The 26,483-nt window shown below is 42.2% G+C and overlaps 1 protein-coding gene and 1 long non-coding RNA gene across 3 annotated transcripts in view; one reads left to right on the top strand and one right to left on the bottom strand.

The window, feature by feature from the left end:
• The window catches only part of LOC139812634 (uncharacterized), a 59,528-nt gene that overhangs the window by 10,140 nt on the left and 22,905 nt on the right, over positions 1 to 26,483 (top strand). The gene's annotated exons all lie outside the window — the stretch shown is intronic.
• The window catches only part of LOC139812633 (uncharacterized), a 28,730-nt gene continuing 23,190 nt past the window's right edge, over positions 20,944 to 26,483 (bottom strand). For both annotated transcript variants that reach the window (XM_071777614.1, XM_071777613.1), the window contains exon 8: positions 20,944 to 26,328. In XM_071777614.1, the coding sequence (XP_071633715.1) occupies positions 25,771 to 26,328 (558 nt within the window). In that variant the 3' untranslated portion in view covers positions 20,944 to 25,770. The remainder of the gene's footprint in view (positions 26,329 to 26,483) is intronic.

Below are 26,483 nucleotides of genomic sequence, written 5' to 3'. Positions count from 1 at the left end.
CAACAACATCTAAAGTACCATGTTTTTACGCGAATAAAATTAGAAAGTCTCGAAGGAGAGATATACCTTCTCGAAATACGCTTTAGAAGCAAGCTTATTACATCTATATTCGATTTATTTGCACAGAAATACAAAACTTGATGTAAAAATGGTGAGCGTTTTATTCCGGCGTAAGACAAAAGTGCCGGCGAGATTTAGAAGTGAGGAAAATGCATATAGGTATGATGTCGCTTTTAGCAGCGGAAACTTCGAATGCACGGCATTCGGTTCCACAAAGGGCGTCAAAAATCCTGTATATACATATATATAATATATATATATATATGACGGCTAAGTCGAAGTCAAGTAAAGTAAAGTCACGGCGTACGGGAGTAACAGGGGCCAATGCACCGGTGCCGTTGCGCGCTCTGGGCGGGTCCTTCGCGGGCAGGTGGTCCTCGGCTCAAAGAACTTTTGCCGGGGCATTGATCCGCATGAAACGCGGGACCGCGAACGGAGCGAGGAAACCTGCGTGTGCAACGCCGAGCTTCCTTTCTATGCTCCATCGCGCCGTCCACCGCGCCGTCCTCGGCCGCGTCTAACTAACTCCGATGATCCTTTCGCGACGCGGGACGTGGTCCGAGGATCCCGGACGAGAATCGGGGACGCGGCCTCCGTGCGAAACAACGGACACCACGATGACGACGACGACGAGGGCGGAGGGGCGATGGAAAAAACAACGGAAACCATCGCGCGCGCGACGATAAAACGGGGCTGGTCGCGCGAGCGAGCGCCGCGCCACAAAGTGCAGGCGAGCCGAAATTGACCGAATTTCGCGTGAAATTCGAAAGCGCGCAGCGCGACTCTCCGGAGCCTCTCTCGGAGAGGTCCCTCTCTCCCTCCCCCCCCCTCCCGCCGCGCCACCGGGGTGACTTTATCGGACCGAAAGTCGCTACGCCGGAGGGGAACGGAGGTTGTCTCGTATCGTCTTGTGTAAGGATGATTTGACCCTCCTCCTCCTCTTTCTCCGTACCCTCCCCCTCCGTCTGTCTCTCCTACTTTTGCGCTGCACCGCTCGCCTCCTCCGCGCGTCGTGCCCTCTTCCCATTCCCTTCCCTCTCTCGCGAAACGTGGTAGAACGAGGTTCTCTCTTCCGTCCTCGATGCCGCTACCACGGAATTGGTTCCCTCCGGGCGTTTCGGCTTGTGCCGAGAGAGTAACGTAAGTGCATTCCGCTCTTGCGCTCTCTCGCACGCCGCGACGCGCCAATTGCTTCTAACCGATTTTCTTCAGCGCGGTCCTCCTTCGCTCATCCGACTGAACTTCTGGATGTGTCAGGATCTCTTCTTCGATTTAACGCGTTTTTAATTTTCCGAACATGTCATAATCTGCACGTCTATCTGTACAAATTATCTCGTATGATATTAAAACAAGGAACTGGGCGTAACAGAAGATGCGTACACGTTCTTCACTGTTATACACACACTTCCGTGTTTACGTATATATACCTATTTTGTAGAGCAAAATATTTATATGCTTCGTGAATCTTTTTTCGATTCGATCGACCTACATATGACAAAAAATTGGGTTAGAAAATTAACCTACTTGAGGAAGCTGCTATTCTCGCACGATGACCGTATCGGAATAAAACCTTTCGCATTACAATATTTATCCGGACCAATGGCAGCGCGAAAAATCGATATCAAGAATTAGAGTTATTCGAAACGTTTATTTTTTGACATAATATAACTTTTGTTAAGTTAACAAGAATGTTATTATTATTATTAATTACCGATATTAATATTTCTTCTTAATTCTCAAATATTGAAAAGTTTTACATATCAATTTTTCACCAAATAATGACATCAGAAACCGCAGGTTTTCAAGTTAGACCTCTCAGAGCATCAAATATTCCTGCTGGCATGTAAGTTATGGAAACTAAAAAATTGACGAGGATGAATATTTTCGCGATGAAGCGTGGCCTTCGCGCTGCCTGTAATTCCGATAGACTAGACTCTCATAGCGCGATCTTAAACATGATTGCACGTGTTATTCGCGTCTTATTACGCTTACGCGACTTAAATATCGTGAACGCGGCATCTCAGATAGCCGGACGAGTTTTGCGCTCTAGAAATGCATCATAGGAGCGCGAATCGCAGCTAGAACGTTCATATTTAATATTCTCTATCTTCACATTGAATCGTTTTAGGAATTAGAAGGAAAACGGAAAGAGATGCAACGACGTAAGATGAATAACGATACGAATACAACAAAAGAGATATAACAAGAGAGAAGTAAGCTTTGAAAGAGAAAGATAATTAAGGCTAAAAAATTCTACCAGCGTTGAGTGACGAAGGTCCGAAAGAAAGGCAGCGCTGCACATACTATAAAGTGCCGTGTGACTTTTTCTTTTATCTGTCCGAACGGACCAAACTTCATTTCTCGCGATTTAACCCGATCTTCACTCAAATAATCACGTGTGCGATTGGCCAGATATTCTTCATGACAAACTTTGCTGGTCCGTCTCAAAGAAGAACGAGAGGGAGAGAGGGAGAGCGAGCGAAAGAGAGATCGCGCGAGCGAGTGCAAAGTCGCTTCTCAAGTCTCTCTCTTCATCGTGCTAGCCGTAGCAGGACGAGAGATCGTATTGCATGCACGAATCGCTAGTAAGCGGAGACGATTGCACCGAGGCAAAAGGAAAAAAAAGGAGTAAAGCAAAGAAAGAAGGAAAAAGAGAACGGCGTAGAAGAAGAGAATGGCGAAAGATGGAAGCGGGTCTGTAGGAGCTCGGCGGGGTGATCGGCGGGGAGGGATGGTATAGCCGAAGAAGGGAACCGCGCGGGGAACGGATGGCGAAGCGCAGGGCGGGGGGAAGGTAGGGCTTGCCGCCGAAAACCAACTAGCGATTGCATTAAGTAGAAGAAGCGCGATACGATGGTTCGAGCGGGCCTGGTTCGAAACGGCGAACGTCCGACTGAGAGCGGCGAGTTTCGGCGGTGGACGGGAGGGCGGCGGTGAGGGTTGGTGGGAGCCTCAAGGGGCCGAGGGGGTAACGCGCGCGAGGTGAGGATGAAAAAAGACGCGGCGGCGGCGGCGGCGGCGGTGGAGGCGGCGGTGGCAGCGGCAGCGGCAGAGGGGTGGACGGAAGGGGGACGACGAAACGCGTAAGAGGAAAGAAAAAAAGGGAAGAGAGAGTGCGAGAGAGAGGAGGAGGGTTCTAGAAATTAGGTTGTTGCACCGAGCCGCCGGGTGGGAGAAACCCAAGGCCCTTGTTACCTTCCTCTACGTGAATTTAGGCCGTTGCACTTTTCGGCCCGGTACCATATGGTGGGGGGCCCAAATAGGTGGAATGCACTTGGTGGGGGCAGCGCGGCGGATAGCGCATTTAGGTGCAGCCTTCGAAGTGAAAGAGGGGGTCTCTAGCAATGAGACAGGGCCGCGCCTAGCTCGCGAATTCTGATGCGAAGTCTTACAGCCGAATTCCGGCTCTGTCACGCCTCTCCTCAACGCCAAGTCCGTCGAATTATTGCGATATACTCGAATGTTATATCGGCGATGTTAAAAACGGAATATTTCTGTTGCTCGAAGAATCAACTATTGATAAGTCTGTGAGTGACAATTTAATTCTATACAGGACAAAAATATCAAAATGAAAAATAAGTCAAGATTCAACGACGTGTCGTTCGATAATGTTCCCGATTTGAATTGGAATTAATATGGTCGAGTAAAATGCAACATGTATTTTTTTTAACATGTCATTTTCCTATCTTATATTTATAAAACAGATAAATCTTGCATAAGAATACAACAATGCAATATTAATAACCACTTCTCTTTCGTCCGGTAATTGTTAATTCTCGATTAGTATGCTTGAGTTACTGCAGACTTGTATACTATCAGCTAACTCCGTAACGTGACATATGTGCGAAAATATTGCTGACGATGTGTTTGTCGTCTTCATAGTTCAGCGATTTGTCTGGAATGGAACCAACATGTTAGCATACACCGTCGTTTTATGAAACGATGAATGTTATATTTTAGACCGATGACTATACTTGTAAAATTATACCAGCTGATTCTTTCCACGGATATACTATTACCGGATAAATAACATTCTAAATAATTCTTAATTTAGCACGTTTGCAAATTGCAAACTGTAATCTGCATGAAAGATATATTTTTATTTATATCCTTTAATAAAACTTTTTTATAAAATTTCTTCATATTATACCTAATTTTGTTTACACTTGACGTAAATATAGCGCGAAATAGCGTTTAAATTACGCTGGACAATTAAACTTGAAGGCTAGTTTAAATTAGGTTGGACGAGATGTGATGTACTTTCGTAATAAAGTATAATAGGATATAATTGCAACAAGAATAACGATCTTTTGCTAATCTTGTATCTCAGGATTTCAACATTATCTCATCGGCACCGCGTAAGAAAACATCACGAAGAAATCGAACTTTTTTCGATCCGCCTAATCGGTCATTCTGTCATAAATGTTTGCCGTTTGATAAGTGGAAAGAATACGTTCAAAGGAGTGATATTATACGAGTCGGATAAAAAAAAGGGTGATGTAACCGGACATGATAATAATGGCAATATGCCAACTTTTGGCAGTTTTATCAACGCCTCGTATTTCGCTATTCGAGTAGCTGATTAATAATTCATAATGTATTCAAATTAAAGCGCAACACGGATGCGCGTCGAGCATAGGTTTTGAACTTCGTCACGCGTCCAAGATCCAATGCACATGGAAGACATGCATTCGGCTCTATTCGCGAAAAAGCGGACCTAGCAACCAAGGGAGAGGTAGTTCGGCGGGTAGGGCTGTCGTGCGCCGTGCTGGAGGAGACGTAAAGAGGGTAGTAGACGTGGGAAGAGAGAAGGAAAGAGAGAGGGAGAGACAGAGAGAGAAAGACAGAATTCGCGAGAAAGCGAGAGAGGGACAGACGGAGGTCCGGCATTGCTTGCCACGCAATGAGGAGGGATGAGGGGTAAGGCGCGGAGGCACCGATGCATTTTGGGACTATTCGGCAGCGGTAGCATACGAGAGGGGGCGAGGTGGGAGATGAGGTTGGGTAGGCTTATCGAGTGCGGGGCCCTAGCAACGAGAGAGGAAGATGCCTAACAACGATGGCCGATGGAGGGGAATATCGGGTGGGCGGGTACGCGCGAGCCCGTCCGAAAACCTAGCCTGCATTTTAGGTACGCGGTTCAAACCCGGGCAAGCAGGCCCGGTCTGAAACGAAAGAAAGGAGTCGGAGGGGCCCGCGCGGTGGTGGGGGGTACGTAGGGTTCACCAGAGGTTTTCGACTTCTCCCCGACCGCAAGAAACAAGCTGGCTAGTTCGCGCGCGGGCTTCTCGCGCTGCCTGTTTCTCGATGCAATAATCTTTCGGTGCATGCAACGCGGTGCCGAAGGGTACGAAACTTTAAACCGAAATCTTTCTAGAAAATACCTCTTTGTAGAAATTGCTAGGATATGTATACGATATCTCACATAGTTGAGTAATAAGGTATCGTGATGAAAATAGTTTGAATAGCGATATTTTTAGATTAAAAATATTGTCAAAGTTAAGATCTTTCTACGAAAATGAAAAATATATGTATATATGAGACTGCCGAATTAACGCTTCTCGAATCAATCATCAAATATCTCGGAATTATTTGTTGAGAAATTATATTTATTTATGTATGTTTTGGGGTATATTAAAATTTTTCTCGCATTATATATAGTACCCAATTTATTTAAATGATAGAAGAAAAAATTTCTTACCAGCCTAAACCCGAAATAATTTAATGACTGGCTTGTGATATATATTGTTAAATAAAAAATTTTTTAACTATAGAATTATTTCTTTCACTTTAATTATAGATTTGAACTATAGATTTATTTCTTTTACCTTATTTTTGCTCAATACCTATATTTGTTTGCTTTATTGTGTTAACTTCAGTATTTGTAGATAATCTTTGAGTATTGTGATATTAAGTAGTCTTAATACATTAAAACATGCATTTAAAAATAATCCAAGTTTGCATGTATGTTTATCAAATTTACGGTCCTCCTTTTACGAATTAACGTAAAGAGAAAATTAAGAGTGAGAATTAAGGAGTAAGTATGGAACTTTTCGGAAATGATACGTCGACGGAAGAATGAATTGCAAATGTAGCGTGACTAATCTCCAATCGAAAATTAATATCCAAGACTCGCGTTACATGTTCCGCAATCTCGATCGTTTGAATAACGTATTAACGGTAAAAGATGTATCTCCCTTTCAGTATCTCTCCGCGCGCGCATATAAAGCTGAATTCCTTATTCCCCCTCTTTCTCCCTCCTTGCATCCACGTCCCAATTCCGCTCTATAGCGATCAATTCTCTCGATCGTGAGTACGGCTACGTCGTAATCCAAACTGTTATATAGTCAAGCAAGTTACCCCGGTCTCCTCTCGCCATCGCTCTCCGCGCCACGTGAAAGGATCTCCGCCTCGCTCAAGCCGCAAATACCGTATCTCGTTGCTCATCGGTGATGATAGAGAGCCATGCGTGTAACTCACATGCGTTTCGTATAAATTATGTGTTCACGATCGCGACAAGGAGATACATCAAATTACCTACCTACTATATATTAATTCAGGTTTGCCTCTAGCTCGATACTTCTAAATAGCGTCATTAAAGAGGCGCCGTCTCATTAACACAATTGTCTTAATTTAACCTAGTGACTCGCCACATTTCGATCCATTGGACCGCTGAACGTTTTTCGGTCTTCTAGTTTTCATTTCCTTTCGTATCCTAATGTCCTCTATGGGCCTGAAAAAAAAACTTTTGGCTCTGGACCGAAGTGTGGCGAATTAAGGACTCGAAAATAAGTGTGGCTAGCTAAGATTAATTATTAATACAACGTCTGTGTATCAATATTTTTATTTCTTTTTTTTCTATTTTTGTGACATTGTTCTAGATATCAACGTTATAAGACTGTATATTTTAATTAATTAACAGTACATTATAATATTAATCTCGATACGAGAACTGGTACCGCTTTGACACCTCGCCATCCTCTGAACATTACCACGATTTCTACTTTGCATCTCAAATTTTGAGATAATTGTTCAAAATATTGCGGCAGATTTTTTTCTCAGCCGTCTTCATAACGCAAAGCTTAGCGTCCTTATGGGAATCTTAATCCTGGAATAGAGAATAAATCCCTTTCCCTCCTTTCTTTCTCTATCTCCCTGTCTTTCTCCGTGTCCTCCTCGCTCCCTTCGGAACTCGTTCCTTCTGCGCGCAGAACGCCAGCCATACCAGCAACGCGGAACACAAGCGAGCTCCTCCGCAAGGAGGCCATATTTCATAAGACTCGCTTCTCTCATCCGGCAGCTTTCCATGCCGCCTACTATTCCCGCCTGCGTCGTCCCTCTTCCTTTCCCTTCCCCCCCGAGTTTCTCTCTTCTTTCTCTCTTACCTCCTTTAGTGGCCGAATAGCCGAGCTACCGAGCCCTTCTGCCGCCGTCAAGGTTTCTAGCAACGCTTGCGCGCCTCGTTCCCATCTCGTTTTCCCCATCCAATCCCATGGCCCGTGCCAAGCTCAGTACTGCCAGCCGCCGATGTAATGTTTCTTTTATTGATTTTGCGGCGGTTCGCGGAAATTATACGGCTCGCGGATATGTGTGTAGAGCCCCCGCCATCATTTCCTTGTCTAGCGGGCGAGCGAACGCGCCCATTATTCTCCTCGCTTTGCGTGTAGCCTCGCTGATTTTTTTTTTTTCGCGACTTGAATGTAAAGACGAATTTAATGAGGGCATCTTCAAGGTGATGTATCTAACGTAACTTCGTAATCTCCAACCTGTAATACGAGAGTCGTATTTCCTGTACGTTGTTACGCAATTCAGTTCTACGTCGCGAACTGACTTACCGAGGTTGAATGTTGATCGACGAAACATCTTGATTCCTTGAATTTATTCTAACGATCACATAAAACTTGCATGTATTTAATGGAATAACTTAACATTAATTATGTTAACATTAATTTGATCTTGCGCCTTTTTTAGAAGATATCAATTAATACACTATACAGGATAAAAAATGAATACAGAGCTAAGATATTTCACCGACGAATATAAAAAGTAGAACAAGCTATAATGTTTAACGATATAAAATAACTGCTAATTCTATTGCAAGTCTCGGATATGTCAGTCATGACTTTTCTCTTTCTCCGGCTGAACATTGGGGATAATAAATCACATACATTTTATATAAACACAATACTCCGTTCTTCGCATTTCATTTATCTCGTATTATCGTGAGGCGTCCTCGTTGATAAACATGGATAAACATGACGGTATAACCGAATCAAATCGATAGAGATTAAAAAACTACCTGGTCGTTTCGCCGCGCGTTTTTCCGTCCATGAGATTCATAGTGAATTCATGCTGATCGATCGTAGGATGGGGCGCGTCAATTGGCGCCCGCAGGAAGGAATCCGTCTGCTGCATAGGGACATCCACTGCTTCCGACGCTCGACGTCCTGTGTCCGCGTCGATAGGTCAAGGACGCTCCCACGGTTCTCGAGGTCAGGTCGACAAATCACCCTTTCCGGCGCGTAGGTCCGTGGCGGAGAAAAAAAGAAGAAACCGACTCCGCGCGCGAGGGAGGCGGGATAGGTGGAGACGAGGCGCAACAGAGAAGGAGATCCTGGTCTCTTCTCACCCCCCGATTCGAGGGCGCAGATGGGTCTGACCCCTCGTATCTCGAAAAATCGTTTACTTCCAATGATCTCATCTTCGATCACTCGAAAGCCCGAAAGCTTTTAAAGAGTTTTGTTTTAAATATAAATATATATATAAACGTTTAATTCTTTTATTTATATTTAAATAAAAGAATACGCAATATATACGATAAGATAAAACATCTTGGATCGTGAGGTCAGAATAGAAATATGAGTAAAAAAATAATTAAGAACAAGCGTAAGACAGAGGATTAAGAATTTTTTTTTATTTTTAGGTATAGACTCTACATGTCTTCTGTTCCTAATACTGATCTTTTTATGAACGTTATATAGAATTAATATTTTGTAAATGATGTGGCATCGATTGTTTCAAGCCATCTTTTATTTGCGAATATATTGTGACTAATTCAGTACCGATTTAACAAAATCGTTAATGATCATTTCTGTACTACAAGCGATCGGAAACGATGAGCTTTTCGAAAATTAAGCTCCGAAACGCAAAATAAAGCTACATTATTAATATTATCATTATCCTAACTCACGCGATAAGAATATAGATAATAAATAAATTGTTGCAAAGATAAATTATTTACAACACAAACGACATGTGCGAATAAATAGAAGATCATGATTTTGTGTCAACAAACGCGCACGCTGTGCGCACAGATAACGCGCATTTGGTCAGTATGACGAACAGTGCCGCGGAGAAAGGGCGATAGGTGGTGTGTTGGCGGGGACGGGGAGAGATTGCGGGCTTTGCCATATATATCGGGTGCTAGAAACGTTGGTGGTGCTCCGGAACGTACGTGACTCTCGTTTTCGCCGAGAGCCGTATAGAAAGCGAAAACGGGCTTCTACCTACATTTCGCCCATTCACGCGGAGAGGCCGACAAACGACGCCGCGAGGGTGAGGGCGAGGGGGGAGGCGGGATGCGAGAGAGGGAGGACGGGGGATCCGAGAGGGTAAGTAGGGGGGGGGACCGGGAGGGGCAGGTACAGAGGAAAAAAAAAGAATAAAAAGCGAAATGGGGGAAAAAAACCTCGAGGAAAAGGGAAAAAGCGTAGAAAAAGGGAAAAAGCGGGCTGTGGGCCGCGGGCCGCCACCTATCTCCACAACCGGCACACTATCAAGCTTTAGAATAGCGCGCTAGAGGGGAATAAAGGGAAAAATGAAAACAGAGCGGTGCACGCACGCTCCGCGCGTGACACACGCGCACGTACGCACGCATTCACGCAAGAGCGCACACATTCATCATGGCACATACAGCGCGTTACGTACTAATAAATGCATGTATAAGAATGTACTTGTAACGCGGAACCGTTTGAAAATAAGCGTGTGTGCCGCGACTGAGGGAAGAGAGTAGATAGGGGGGAGTCGCGAAAAAGGGTGATCCCTCGCGGATGGTTTGTTAAGAGAGATAGAGATAGAAACGGAGAGAGAGGGAGAGAGAAGGAGAGCGAAAAAGAGAAAGATAGACGATAGAGGGGATGGAGAAGACGCGGGCAAGAGAAAAGGGGGAAAACAGAAACGCAGAGAAAGACAGTGTTATGCGTAACGAGGGGAAAGAAGATACTGGATTAGGGTGAACAGGTGGGTCAGACGGAGACGGCGAGCGAAGGTGGGGTGAGGAAGAGGCGGGCGGTGAAGGCGGGCGGGCGGGCGGGGAGGGAGCGGGAAGGGGTGGGTTGGTAGTGGAAGAGTGCGAGGTAAAAAGGGTGGCCAGGGGGTTGAAGCGAGCGGAAACGCGATGGGTTCGTTGCCAGGGATGAAGTACGTAGGTATTGATCTATTTAAAGCCTAGAGTTCCAAACGAGGTCCTTATTAAAAAGCGAAATAAAACGCGCTTGCTCGGAGGGCGGTACTCCATCGTCCAGGGCGTATCTTATCTCCTTTCCTATCTCGCATTTCGCTTATCCGCGTTCTCGCGCCGGCTTCCTTGGACGGCTACGCGCTTGGAAACGTATCGAACACGCCGCCGTAGAAAAATTCATGAACGTCACATTACGCGTATCGCGTATAACATCCGGAACATATCCGGCTCATTTTTGGAAAAAAAAAAAAAAAAAAAAAAAACGAGCTATCGTTATCATAACACAATAATGGGCTTTGAATGTAAAGAAAAGACGCTTGATTTTGTTTGTGTGTCTGGAACATAATTGAGCAAAACGTTGAAAGTAACGTAGCATATATTCAATTGAGTAGCATAATTAAACGCCATTTCCCCACGATCTTTGGAAATAATCGTCGAAAGGAAGAGTAATAGATGGTAATATTTATTACTCTCAAATGTATCTCCTGAAATACAATTTTGATACTAATTAGATTGGAGCTCGAAATTAGAGCCATCAGATTATGCAATATTTGAAAGGAAATATTTAATGCGCTAGCACTGTTGAAATATACAGGTTTGTAGATTTGCACAAATTACAACGTTTTATAAAATTCGTTATCCGTAGGGAAAAAAGTGGTTGAAAAAAATAACAAATTTTCTGAATACAAATCTGAATAAATCTGATGAACGAAGCGCGCGTGCTACGAATTTTATAAATCACCTTTCAAGAATATTTTGTTTAAAGAGAAAATCTTTTTAAAAATATGTTTTTTTTTACACACGTTCAAAGATTTTTAATCAAACGTAAATTCACGACTAAAGAGTCAACTTTAAATGAAGAACATTGCAATGCCGCGATTATAAAATTTTTTACAAAAAGTTAAAATTGTATTGTAAGAGACGATTTATGTGAACTAAGACATGAAAGGATAGATATTTTCTAATATATATCAATTTCTTGCATCTGATTGAGAAAAATTGCTGGGCATTCGAAAAATTCGTTCAAGCACATTCCTTTTTTTTACTCTTTCGAAACCATCAGTGTTTTACAAATATGCGGGAATGAATGGCCAGCACTATCTCTCTTTTTCACGCTGTTAATACCGATAGCGGGACGTTCAATCAATATTTCCTCTTTTTTTTATTTTTTTGAAACTATGATACTTATAATTTCGATACGATTGTAGAAATCGCGAGAATATCGTAGTTGGCAAGTACGACTAATGAGAAGTCCAGTCGGGACGATGGATGAGAAGTAAGAAGATAATTAACAAGCAACTGCATAAAATCTGCTATTATTATCAACCTGAGATGTTCGTAAAAGTAATCCATTTATCAGGAATTACATTTTCAAAGAGGAATATTACGTTAATTTGTAAATGGTATCAAGAGATATTATTAAGCTTAAATCCGGATATACTGATCATATTCATAAAGAATACCGGTTCTGACATAATACTGCAAATTGAAACGCATTAACAGAAAATTTCAAGTCATTGATAATGTCTTTAGAGATGACAGTTATCGTGATAATTATAGTTTAAGCCCCTCCGGATGGTAGTAATAATTATATGCCTCGAATTTAACCTGGCGCGTTAATACTTTTTCTCATTCGATGTAAAATACCGGTATATCTAAATCGTGCCGTACCATAAAGTATTTGCAAGTATATGACGTTTAATATTCGAGGTATTATGAATATTCTGTATCGAAGATTCGTGATCCTACATCCATTGAAATCAAGGTATTCACTGGACAAGAATAGTCGGGATTTCGATTGTCGAGAAAACGCTCTTGGACTCTTGTGAATTCTTCTGGTACACACAGCACGAGCTGTGATACGAACGCGAGGGTGGACGGCAGGAAGGATCACGTCGCACGTAAACGCGGTAGCATTCGGCCGCCGCGGCTGCATCGTCAAACGTATCGCGGGCCGGGGCCCGGTAAGTTGGCGAGAGTTAATTACAAAAGCCTCGATTTTAAAAGCGTTTTAGTATCGATCCCGTTTTTAGCAGTATAGTCCGCGATGCTCCTATGTCGCTCTCGCCGACGAGAAGTGGGGAGGATATACCTAGCCCGCAATGGCGGGAGAGACTCAGCATCCCTCTGGCAACGGCCCCTGTCGCGAGGTCGGCTTACTGAAGCTGCGCGACGTATGTGTCTATAACTGCATAATAAAGCAGTACTCTTTGCCGATAAATTTCTGCGGCGGCACCTAGATGTAATCTCTCTCTCTCTCTCCCGACCTGGGAGATGACGTGTCCGATTACTGTAATCCGTTTGTATACTTCCTCGCGTTTCTGCTATCACCGCGATACATGTACAGTTGAAAAATATGAAATACGCTTGCAGGGAGGTTTGGTAATAAAAACAGAGGATATTGACTCTCGCTTAATTCTCATGAAATTCGGGTCTTTTCGCACGCATATCTCTATAAAACTAATATTTTTTAAAAATAGATTGCAAAGAAACGGGATATGCATTGTTTATTTATATCCAGAAATCTCTTTTTGTTTCGTTTTCTATTTTCTTCGTTCGCGATAATCACGTCATGTGGTTGTTTTTATTATTTATTTATTTTTCTATTTTATTAATCCTTGAAAAAGAAAAAAATTTCGGGCTATGGGGATATAATGAAATTAAATTCTGATACAGAAAATCTATTTTGAAATAATGGAAGGAAGAAATTTTATGAGAGTAATGAATTTAAACAGATTAAAGGATTTTCACACTTCTTTGTTCGGCTGTTACCTAAACATTTTACCGTTCGAAGATTAATATGACATTTTAATATTAGAAACGTAATTATGAGAGATTATCTAATATTCACAACCGGTTATATTGGATTAAGTTTGCGTTAATATCTTCGCATTAGTTGACAATTTTTAAGTTTTAATTAATATTTCTTAAATACGTATATATATTTGTATAAATTAAATGCATAAAGTATATGTAATAAAACTCGTACGCAAAAATTTATTTCGTATGGAAATTCTTTCGTATTTCAATTCTGAGTAGGTATATCTCGCGAAGAGGATGCCCTTCCGAGCGAAATGCAGCGAGATCAAGTGAAAGCACGTAAATCGTTGTCACCAGTATCGTGATCGGTTACGTGCGCAAGGTACTAAAAGGAGATCCCATCCGGAGCGTGCATCAAGGGTGCGAGAGGATGCGAGAGGGAGAAGAGAAGCATCTGTAGCTGTTACTCTTTTCCGTTAGCTTTCCCATTAGCGAATCGGTTAAACGGTGCAACAATCGGGGGCGCCATAATGCGCGTCGCGGCACGTCGTTTCGCGAGTAAAACAGAATGGAGCGTAATTTAGCGTAAGCGGATTAACGTTTGTCCGTTTATTAGCCGATAATTATTATTAATTACGTCTCGCGAGTGCTCCAGCGTAGTTTCCGAATCGTCTTTAAGACGGTATTTGATCTCTTAACATTTAATCAATTACTTTTTATTGAAAAAAAAAAAAACAAAGACAGAAAGGATTTTATGAAAAAATGAGTTAATAACAGAGCGTATGAGTTTTGCGGGATTGAACGTTTGTAATTTAAGGATTCCTATTGCGAAAACTGATACCGAAAGAAATGAATTATTTCAATTGTCTCTCAATTGGCGATATATATTTTTTCACATCGCTATATAATTATTTAAAATTAGTGTTAAAAAAAGAAAAAGGCATCTGTCGAATGTAATTCCAACGATCATCATTGTTTCTCACAGGCGCTCGCCGTTCATATGCGATAAAACAATTTTGCTTACCGTAATCAATAATATTTTACATTTTATACGGATCTCACCAATAGCGCGACGCTCTCCGGTTCCCCAAACGTCCCTTTGTACCGCGTGTTTCTCATAGTGCAGTTTAGTCGACGGGTTAGCCTCGTTGTCCGAACCGTACATCTACGTGCTCTACCATTTCTCTAACCGCGAACGAACTACATCGAAGAGCGATACATGTGTACGTATATATATAAAAAAAAACCGCGAGCACCCCAAGCGAACGACCGGGACTCGCAGGGAGGCGACGCCGGTGGCCGCGGAGGCGGCGGCGGCGGTGGCGGCGGCGGAGGCGGCGGCAGTGAAGGAGAGCCGTCGGTATCGCTGGTGTGCTCATGCATAATTCAATCAGAGTTAGACTAGAAACGTCAATACAGCTCGCAGATTATTTCTTTTCCCGGGCTGCTGCGCTCTCTCGCTCCGCGACTGTCCTCTCTTTTTCCCGCGCGCGCTCTGGCCCCCGCCAGCCACCCTAGTCGGAGCGCGGCGGGCGGAAGGGCGAGTCACGGGGGGACGGGGTGGCGAGCGGGGAGCACCGGGGGGGGGGGGTGCCCGCACACACGGCACACAGTCGCGGGACTGAGAGGGGAAACGAGATTTCTCCTTCTGGCGCCTATCTCTCTGCTCTCCCCTGCCATATTTCTCCGTGTCGTCCCTCCCTCCCGCCCTGCACATCCACCCCTCTCTCCCGCCCGCCCGCCGCGCGCGCGCGCGCGCTTGCCCGCGCCCGCGCCCCTCCATCCCCACCCGTTCTTCTTTTATATTTTAATCAACTAATTCTGCGCAATGCGTACATTTATTGCGCCCTTTCGGACGGCGGCATCCGTCCACCCCCGTTCCCGTTCTCGCTCCCCCGTCGCTGTCCCCCTGCCCCACCGATCCCGATTTCCATCCCCCAACCCTCCCCCCGCCTCGTCCCCTGCCCGCGTGGCGGACCAGCCCGCGTTTTAATTGCAAATCTCACCTCGTTCGCTGATTCGATGGGATTTTTTCGCCACCGGCCAATGAGGACGATCATCGACGATACCGTCGGCTCTCGACCGGTGTCAATTTTTCGCCGTGTTTCTTCGCCGCGCACCGTCTCTTCCCCGATGGCCGATCGGGGCGATTTCGGTTGTCCTCGTCTAATTATGCGTGCGCGCGGCACCGCCGAAAAGAGGCGTAGCTATCCCATCGTCTGCCTATGTACCGCTGTCCTTTTCCCACAATTTTTTTTTCGTCTCCCCCCGCATTTTCCGCGGGGCTTCAATTTTACGCTCGTTAATAACGATACAAAATAATAGCTTGAAACGCGACCCATTGTAATATTCTCGCGTTATTGAATCGCGGCGCAAAACAGAATTCGATCTATCTTTTTATCGCAAATGTATTTACCTGAGGTATTAATTAGGCATCGTAATGACTTTGTCCTTTTTATCGCGAAAATGAAATTTTACGTTTCTATTGTGCCAATAATGCGGCGCTTGCGTGACGCCACGTGTCACTAAAACGCATGGCGCAGAGGCACTCACTTTGCCTTATAGCGAACGAAATGACGAGTGCGGATATGCAACATTGTCGACAATCGCGTTAAATCCCACACATTCTCGCGTGAAGCGCGTGTCGCAGCATCGATGCGGCGATCGTGCGTATCAAAAAACATCGGCGGTATCGCTTGTGGTATTTGCTCTCTATCTCTTTTTCCGCCTCTCTCTTTATCTTTCTCTCGCGTGCGCGCGCGGATGGAATAAATGTGTTCTCTCCAAAAACCTAATGGTTTTTCTTCAAGTACTTCGTCGATACCTGCCCTTAATCTAGACGTTCATAAACCAGTTCACTTTCTCTGTCCCCACCCACTCTCTTCCTCTCATCTCTCCTTCTCGGTATGTGTGCGTGTCTTTTCTCGTACATTTCTGCCGGCGCGCGCACGCATATACGTACAGGACACGTGCCTCTCCGTGAAGCGTGTGCGCGCGCGTTTGTGCGTCCGTGTGAATAAACGCACGATACAATTAAAAAACCAGGAAGGCACACTCCGAGGGAGAGGGAGGAAGAGGATTGGGTGGCGCGCGTGCAAGAGAAAGTGCCACAAAATCGGAGAGCCGCGTGTTGAAGGCCGATAAAACGCTAATCGTCGGAGAATACATTTTGCGGAAACGATATAATCGGACGAGTCGAGAACGATTGAAGAATCTTTGATGCTGGGAGGTGTGCAGCTCTCGTTGATCGCTACCTAATTGTTTCTCTCGTCCACAAATATAAATTTATTTTTAAAAGCAAATTATAGAACTCGTTAAAGTTACGAAAATTTGTCGACTTGTGAAAGCCGATATAAATTAAACTGTTTTGATACAGTACGTATAAATCCATTGCTTTATCCCTCCTTGCTTCCGTCATCGTGATATAACGTAGAAAAATCACTTTTGCGCGTTTACGACGTTGAAATCTGAGCTCGCACTGAAATATCGCCGGCATTTCAACCCCCGCTCGTATTCGCGCGCGTGCTCCCGGTCTTTTTTTATTTAAATATCTCACCCCCTGTGTTGCCTCTCGCGTTCAACAACGTGGTGAGCTTCTTTTTCAAGGTTCCCCGTGCCCGTCTTTTTCACGGCCTCCCCCTTCTTCCCCCCCTCTCGTCGTTCTTGGTCCCACATCCCTGTCGCCACAGCCACCCGTCTCTCTCTTTCTCTCTACCGCCGCGTCCCGGCAACTCCTTGCCGTTCTATCCTTCTCTATGACGGCAGGTACTTTTACCCTCCTACCCTCGAGCAACGACTACCTTTGCCTTCAAGCAAAAAGGGAAATGAAAGCGAAACTGTTCGACACTGCCGACTTTCCGCTCTCGCTATCCCTCTTCTTCTTCAGCTTTTTTTCCGTTGGTCTCTCTTTCTCTCTCTCTCTCTTCCCCCTGCGTCTCCCTCTTTCACCCTCTTACCCTCTATCGCTCTACATGCGCTATGTCTCTCTTCATCTTTTTCTCTCTTTCTTTCCCTAGCCCTTTTTCTCTCTCTCACACCCTTCCGTTACACTCGCCAGCCCTATTTCCCTCTCTGGCTTACACGCTCGCGCCTCCTTTCCTTCCTACCGCCGCCCGCGCGGCTGCCATCCTCTTTCCACCCTTCTAATTTTTCCACCCCTTTCACTAAAATTAAAATCAATAGTAGCACCACGTGCCCGGGGACTATGCCGGAAACATTGCTACCCTCATCAGTTGCTGCCTACGCAGACTCCAACAGGCATTTTCCTACGTTGGCAGTTAATTTCTATTGATATATCTCGTCAATATAGAGAGAATTTTTATTTTCATTATAACCAAAGCGCGTCTAGCGCGCGTAACAACGTTGCAACGTTGAGAGAAAATAAAGCACATTTAATTAAAAAATATGTAATTAAAAATTAACACGAATGATGTAGATTTGTTTGGAAAATACTAGCAGTTAGACGAGATACAAAGCAAATAATTTATCCGAACGTTTTATATATTTTCAATTTGTCTAAAAAAAAAAGAGTTAAAATGCCTTTTTCTTGGAAATTACCACATTGTAATTTGTACGTGAAACTACATGTAGAAAAAGATGCACGATATATTTTGTAGACATGCAAATTCGTTAAATTAAGCATGTAAGCGTAATTAAAAGCGTTTTTTTTTTTTTTAATAAGCGGGTTCGATTAGCGTAAAAGACGCGTCGATGATTTCGCAAGGCCGAAATAAATGCATATACATTGGGGGATGCGCCACGTCAGACGCGTCGGCTAACAGGCACGGTTCGATCCACTGTTAAAGCATACAGGTGGTCGACTATGCTTCCATCATTCCTTCGTTGCGAGTAAAAATTTCTATCATGCACGTGCTAGCCGCCACGTTCACACGCATACACGTACACACGGACACGTAAACGGTGTTTGCGTACGGAATTTTTTACACGTGCGCGAATAACAGAATAAAAATCTGACGCCTGCGGAATAAAAAGTTTTATTCAATAACGTTCGCGTTTGGCGTTAAGTGGTATTAACTCTTTGCTTTTCTAACAAATCTAGTGATATCGCGTTACACGAAATATTCTTTCTTTATCTCGCTCTACCGTTTTTTTGCAATTTTTACCGCTGCCGCTGTAATGAAGATAATTATTTGAAATTTCTATTATTTAGAGGTTCCTCTTATGAGCCAATAATTCCATTTTGTTAAATGATAATAGAGTTATATACATATACAGCTTATAGTTGAAATGAAATTAGAAACAGTAAATACTTTCTCATTGAAATTAAAGCATATATATGTACATATATATAATATGTATAATATATAATATATATGTATATTTTTTAAAATCTCAATTTGATGTTGTAAATGTTTGTGGATGAGATTTGGAACTGGAAAATTATTTTTGCAAATGAGCCCTCCATGATAATGTATTCTCCTAATATATTATACATAATACGCTGACATCGTTCAGCGGAGCATAACACGATGTTAAAATTCTGAAAATATACATTGTACATTCGTGCGTGAATTACGAGCCGCGGTGTAAAAAAAAACGGCTGTTGCTCGCTCGCGAGATCTCCGCCACGTACTCGATCTCCTAGCCCATGCCAAATCCACTTCTACGCTGAAAGACATATCTCGCAGGAGGCACGGGACGGTGTTCGTACCGTTACGGATACTGTCATAATTTAATGTAACCGGCGCGCGCGGTCGCGACGATGCCTTTCGCATAACGGAGCCATTCCTCCGGTCTCCTACCCCTTGGTATCCCAACCTCCCTGTATCCTATCCTGTCCCTCTATTCCCTTATGACCCCCTCGGCAGCGCCGTCAGTCCCACTCTCTCCTCTCTGTTTCTGTCTTTATCTTTTTCTCTTTCTCTTTCTCTTTCTCTCTCTCTCTCCCTCTCATCTCCCGCGTATTCGCGGGTTGCGAACGTACCGCCCTCACCGGTGCCCACAATACGATGGTGGTATTGATTTAAAAGTACATTCGTGTTTTCATAATGCCGTATCTGTACCGACGTTCAAACTCACCCGTCTCCGCGCCGCCCCCTCGCTCGTTCCCCCCGCGATCCCCATCTGCCTTCGACTATCCCCCGCGCACAACCCCTGGCACGCCGCATACATAACCCGAGCATGGGTTGCAACGACGCTCCCATCAGCACGGAGACCAATCAGACTGCCCCCTGATTTCCAGTCATTCCACTCGACTATTCTCTCTTGTTCTCGCTCTGATCTATCCGTCCATCTAGCCGTTCACCATCCGCGCGTCCACCTTCCGCTTGCCTTCGTACCTTCTCTTCCTGCTCCCGTTTCTCTCTCCTTTCGTCTCACCTTCTCCCCCTTCTCTCTCTTTCCCTCTCTCTTTTTTCCTGTATCGATGCAGTTAAATCACTGTCCAGAGATTCGGCAGACAGCTAAATAGGATTGTGAAAAGTAATCAGTTCCGCGTATTAAAGTGCGTGAATCATTCCCGTATCTGTTCGGGAAAAACGAGCTTTTTGAAAGTTCTGTTTCAGAATGATTTAAATGTAGGAGCGAGAACACTAACGAGAAACTACGGGCAACAAATGGTACAATACGATGATTTTCCGATGATAAAATTAATAATTACTGCAGAGAGCGTATAAAATCGTCAGCGCTCGTTTTTACCGCCGTATCATATAAAATCATTAAAAGCAACGATTATTTAATTAATTATTGAAAGGTATTATATGTATGGAGGGAGAAACTTCGGCGCAATTTACGAGCAACCATCGATAATCTTATCAAAGTACGTCATATATTATAGCAACAAAGACAAAAAGAGTACTAGCAAAACAAATTATTTCTCTCGCTCAGGTTTGGCTATTTAATTAGGGTCCTCCGCTGATCGTATATTTAGACTCGCAATCGTCAGGCATTAAATAACAAGATATCATTGATTTTTTTTACAAGGCTATAAAAAAAGCGGTTGTATAAGCGCGCTTGTATCATCGATTGCTAAATAAAAAAATACACGATGCAGCCTTGACGGCAATTATATCAGTGGAGACTCCTCCCACACGTTTCTCTCCCGATACATCGTTCGTAAGTGTGTGCGTCTGCAGTAATAAACAATATACTTTATCCGACAATTAATCTGCACGTGGATGACCCGTCGATTCAACGCGCCTAGGTGGCGTCGGGTACTTATCCTTTGGTTTACCGCGAAACAACCTTTGCGAATTGTATTACTTTTTTTTTTCTTTACTTTTTTGGATAATAAATCTTATGCGTATAGACCGAAGCGTGCCTACGCAAAATTTCTCCACGCGAAAATGTAGTACGCAGCTCTAATGAAATATCTTACCTTCCTGCGTTAACGACGTGTCAGATACGGCCTCGTTAATTAAGCGAATGCTTAATTAAATGGTTTATATTACGCAGGCATCGGACTGAGACGTATCTGACTCGTGTCTGACGAGTAAATTTATTCCACGGACATACGTAATTATAAAACGAATGGGGGGAAAGATTCGCGGCGGTTCGACCCCCTGATCGGGTTGAGATGATAAAGTAGTTCTCCGCTGAGTGACTTCACTACGGTATTTAAAAAATTGTTTCGTTGCTCGACTTTGTTCCATTCCGTTACGCTGTGGGAGCTGATATTTCAATGAAAAATGAATAAATCCTCGGTGTAGAAGGAACAAAATTTTTATTTCTCGCATTGGTTCGTGAAATAGATAGGAGTGTTCACGCATGTCTTTTAATAATTTTATATAACAATTTGATATAAACAGAGTATGCATTGTTTAATACAAATACAATAAAGCGCATGTACAGTTTCACATTTTGTGGAAACTTTGAAATGAAAAGTTTGGCATAATAACATGCCAAGTATGAGAGAGAGAGAGAGAAGAGCTCTCTCTTGATTTATCTACGTGTTCGATTATGGTCCCAATAGAAGTATCGCGATTTTTTAAATAACAATACATTAAGGATTAATTTTAAAAGATGCAGAGAAGAATGTTGAATTTTATTAATAGGAAAAGTTTGTTAGTTTTCGTGCAAAATTTGATGGCTCGGCATGTCATTAGATCAAACTTCTCGTACATTAGAACATAATATGTCTGATTATATATACCTGTAAAATTAAGGGAATTAAATAAAATTTATCAGATTTACGCACTAACTTTAATTAATAACCATATGCGATACAAGCCGAAGAACTCCGCAATTGTGATAACAACCAAACGCTTTCTTTGTGCCCAATAGTTTATTTTTGCAAAATAAGTTGACATGTACAATGAGATAGCTTAGCGATTGTTAGAAATAAATGTCAGTAAGAAAAATCTTCCGCATGTGTTCTCTTCGCATTACATGTAATGAGCGCGCAATAACTAGTATTACTTTTTTGTGTTGAAAGAAAGAGATGTTTAGTAGGAAATTGCAGTTTCTGACGTAGCTTGCACCTTATAAAATATTAAAACAGTCTCGGATGTTGAAGCGTATTTAACGCTCCCTCATCAGTATCCTTATCAATTTCTCTCTTATGCATTACGTTAAAATCTTCGCATTATCTCTCTCATGCGCAATATCGACTCTTTTAATAATTATAATTAAATAGAAAATATTACGACAATGGAAATAATTCCCCAAAAATTTTGTGCCTCGTAAAAAAAATCGTGTGGAATTTTCAGTCCAAAAATGTTCAGCTTAAAACTGAATTTCTGAAGAAGATTGTTAACATGAGTGCATTTCGTGAACTGTAATGTCCGATTGATTTGCGCATGAAAGAGTTAATTTCTGTAATCATTCGCGAATACACGACATAGAAGGACGGACGCATGTCTTAGCGGGTCCAAATTGCATTTATTAATTACATAAGAAAGACCGCAGTTCATGTCATTATTTTAGCACCGTCAACGCAACCTCGAATATATAGCTTGTAGATTTCTACAATCGAGTGTCGTCCTGTACTTTCACATGAACAAACCAGACATCATATTATCCTTCCCTGCAGAAAAAATTGTGCGTATATTTCGCAAAATATTTTTCGCATATTTCATAAAATTAATATAACAATATCATCGTTAAGCACTAATGAAGCATCTATTAAATCTCTATATTAACCTATCTAAAAATATCTGCGATTTGCAGGATGAGTCATACAACTGGAACGAGTTGTAGTTCTTATTTCGTTAAAGATAGGAAAAACTGACAAAGGAAAAAATTGAATAGTATAATAAGGTCTATCTTTATATATCTTTTATAAGCTTAAGGATGCATCAGAAAAATGCAATTATTTTTTTTTAATGGAATGTTTTTTACATAAATCGAATCTGATAAACATTTTGCGTATAAAGAAGTATTGAGATAAAATTATTAAGAATTAATAGTTTACGAAATATTTATACTTTATTTTAATAATACCTCGTAAAGTATTCATATTTTAATTATCTCACCTTAATATTTCTATCAAATAATAAAATTAATTAACTAGTATAGAGAAAGCACATATAGTTACTTTTAAAAATATAAATATATAATTTGCAATTATATATTATTTCAAATGTTATAACTATATGTTTCCTTTACAATTGATTCGTTTGCAATTAACAAGAATGGCAACTTATCGCGATTGCATAAATCATCCTGCATAAACTCTAACAAAAGGTTAAACTCTATTTAACAAGATAATATTTAACAAGTACGCAACGCGATCACATATTTAGCGATTAATGAAGAAAACAACTCCTCATGTTTATATTACATAAGTAATATATAAACATAGAACAAAAATGGCATATAAAATATATGATTTTTGATTTATGGAAGTCAAAATTACATATTGCACTAAGATAACATGTGTTTTCTTTAAAATTTGTATAAACAAACAATCGTACGATCGTACCATTCCGATCGTGTGAAAGCTCATATTCCATATTTTTAAAGAGCACGGCGACGCATGTTTAACGGTAATAAGATAAGATAATAATCTTGTGGAGAGATAAAATATAACGCGCAATTATAAATCGATCATTACCGTAACATTTCCTGCTCCTCGTTCCTCCTCGATTTTGCATTATGCAATCGGACGACTTCTACTTTTGCAGTTGTAATACGTTTCGAGTTCTAGATCTACGATAATCCTCTAAAACATGCTCTATCGGCAATTATCTTAGATCGCAATAGAGACTTTTAAATATATTTAGGGAAAATAAAAGCTTCCTCTCCAGCATGCAATAATGATCACGTTCGAAGACTTGGCTCTAGATCGCATTTCCGACCACGCCTATACGTGGATGAGAAACAGCAATAATCAGTATCGAATGATAGAGATGAAGAACAATATTTCCAACTCGCAGGAAACTGAAGATAATCGCGCGCTAAGAGCCACGTTTTATTTAAATACCGAGATACACGTTCCTCGCGTAATTATAGGCTGGAGGGGTTATCGAAACGTACGGTCGCGCCGCGTTTCTGTAATGTCAACTAAGCGCTTCGAACATGATCTCAATCGACAGAGTTCTGTCAAAAGGATGATTAAACATTTAATTATGGATAGGAAAAATTTCCACCGTCTCGACCCATTTATACCCATCTGTTGAGAAATTCTACGTTGCTCGCGCTTAGCGCGAAACCCGGGTGATCCGTACATCGAAGTAGATCGTTTTGATTTTCTTATGGAGCAAAGTGTGTAAATATAACGGCGGTAGTAGGAACAGAGTATTTGCGAAAGTCAAGAGGATATCTGATACGAGGGGGAGGGGAGGATATTCTCCGGGTATATATAGGTTAAGAACAATTCAATTTCACATCGTGAAAACTCACGGCAAAGCATCGCAAAGCATCGTCAACATTCGATAACGTTTTATAACATTCAACGTAATCATATAAAATCTGAAATGTCAATAACGTAATGTTACCCTCTCAACGTAGTTATACACAGATAAACGACGCTCGTCGACTCGTAGGTCGATTCGATTCGTTCTTAAACTATTTTGGCACTATAATTCACGTGTTAGGTTTCTAAGCGTCGATTTCGACATCCTGAAACGCCTATGAAGCTAATAAAAAATCTTTAACATCGTGTGCGCGCTTAAATGTACACGTGTTCCGTACCTAAACGTGTATGTGCTTTTTATATTACGCATGAGCCTCGTTATATGTATATACATTCGATGTGTATATGTATACACCGACTTGTTTACTAAATACGGATGTTTAGAAATGTAATGTCTCACGCTCTAAGGAACTTACGATTACTACAATGCATAATATCGTTATAGTAGCGATTCTCGAGTGGCTTATCCTGGATCGAAAATGTTAATGAACTCGTAGCAGCTACGAACCGAGACTCCAGGCATGTACGAATTTTAACCACGCGCACGCGCGCGCGCGCGTATCTATATAGGAAACGAATTTTATTTAATTTATTAACGCTTTTACGGCATTGAAACTACACGAATTTTAAGGAACTGACTTACCTATTATTAAAACTTTTCTCTTTAAAATTACGAATTTTAAATATTTAAAAAGTAATTAAAATTTTGATTTATGAGTAATTAATTTTACCATCAAAAAGTGAAAAATGTTAATATTTCGTGAAAGAAATTTAAAATGTGACTATCCACTCTTGATGAAGAAATAGAACTTAGAGAAAGATTGAGTATCGCATATGTATATTTTCTAATATCATTAATGTTAATTTCACGAAATATATGACTACGTCACTATCACAAGTCGAGTGATGAACTGTTACGTCTACGTGAAATTACGATGAAAAAGGGTTCTTACTTGCAATGCTTTTTTGATTAGCTCCTGATCGACGTACGTTACACTTAACATTAATCATTATCGCTCGTTTGTTTCGGCCGTGAAAAGTTCTCCAATGAGCTTGAACTAAATAGCACGGTTCCATATAAAAGACATATTTCTTTCATATTTTAAGTTACATATGAAATAAGCGATTTTCTGAATTAGGAATTAAAAAAACGTAACTGCCGATCCATGTGTTACACTTTTCGTTATATGCACGAAAAGAAAAAAATTTTAATCGCAATTATGTGTGGAGTGTTTTCACGGCGACCGCATCTCTCCTTCTTTGATTAAATTGCTTATACATATTACACGCTAACTTTTTATACGTTAAATCCTCCTCGTCGCATAGAATTTGCGTAGGTACTCGCGAAGGTACTCGTCTATTCGACTCAAATCTACGAGATCGTTGCCATCTGCTGAAATAGATAGTAGTAACCGACCATTACGATGCCGACTCCGTTATATAATATTCGCTACATACATTAGAGAATAACATAATTCCTACACCATTAGTACACCATTAACCGTGTGTTCGCTGCATTTTTTTTTTTTTTCAATAATCCCTGACTAGTATCTTTCGTTGCAATTTATCCCGAGGATGTTGCGTCCCGACGACACACAGTCGAGAAACCGATGGCGACGACGAGGGGATCGAGCGGGACGGCGGGGGATGGGAGATCCTTCCTTGATTGGCGCGCACATTAACTCTCTTTCTCCTCGATCGGACTCACCTCGTTCTGCAGCAGCTCGAATTTCGGACTCAAGCTTGGCAGCATGCCCCTGGTACTCGTTTTGATTTGACTGTACTTATTGTAGATGTCGAGCGATTTCTTGCGATCCATCTCGAGCGTCTCCTCGATCAGTCGCGGCGGGATGCTGCCCGCTCGTTTGTGACTCGGCACGAAGACACTGCCTTCCGGCTTGCGTGCCGCCGTCCTGTCCCCCTTGTGTTCCGGCGTAAGCGTGCCGTTACCAAGTTTACGCTGCTGCTCCTGGAACGCGTCCTCCTGAACGTCGTCCTTCAGCAGCACGCCGGTTATCACGGGCTTGTTGTTCTCCGCCTTGCTGGCGAAGTCGTTGCTTAGAGCCTTCTGCTCCATAATCTCGAGCTTGTTCGGCGTCGTGCCGTTCACTTGGAGATTCGGATTCGATCGCACGGCATCTGGGAAACTGTCGATATCCAACGAGTCCTCCCGTACCACCGCGTTCACAACATCTTGCAGAGACGACATATCTTTTGATTTTCCGAAGAACTGCGGCTGAAAGGAAACGAACATCTTCCGTGTTATAAGGATCTTTTCTGATCGATCTACATATGTATATAATAGTGTGAGATTTCAAGTATAGATTAATATCAATATCAAAGAAATTTTTCAACATTAATAATTTAAATGATTTAGCGAATTAAATCTCC

The sequence above is a fragment of the Temnothorax longispinosus genome, chromosome 5, assembly GCF_030848805.1.
Source record: "Temnothorax longispinosus isolate EJ_2023e chromosome 5, Tlon_JGU_v1, whole genome shotgun sequence".
NCBI lineage: Eukaryota > Metazoa > Arthropoda > Insecta > Hymenoptera > Formicidae > Temnothorax > Temnothorax longispinosus.
The sequence above is the reverse complement of the archived record's forward strand: the minus strand, read 5'-3'. Positions and strand labels throughout refer to the sequence as shown.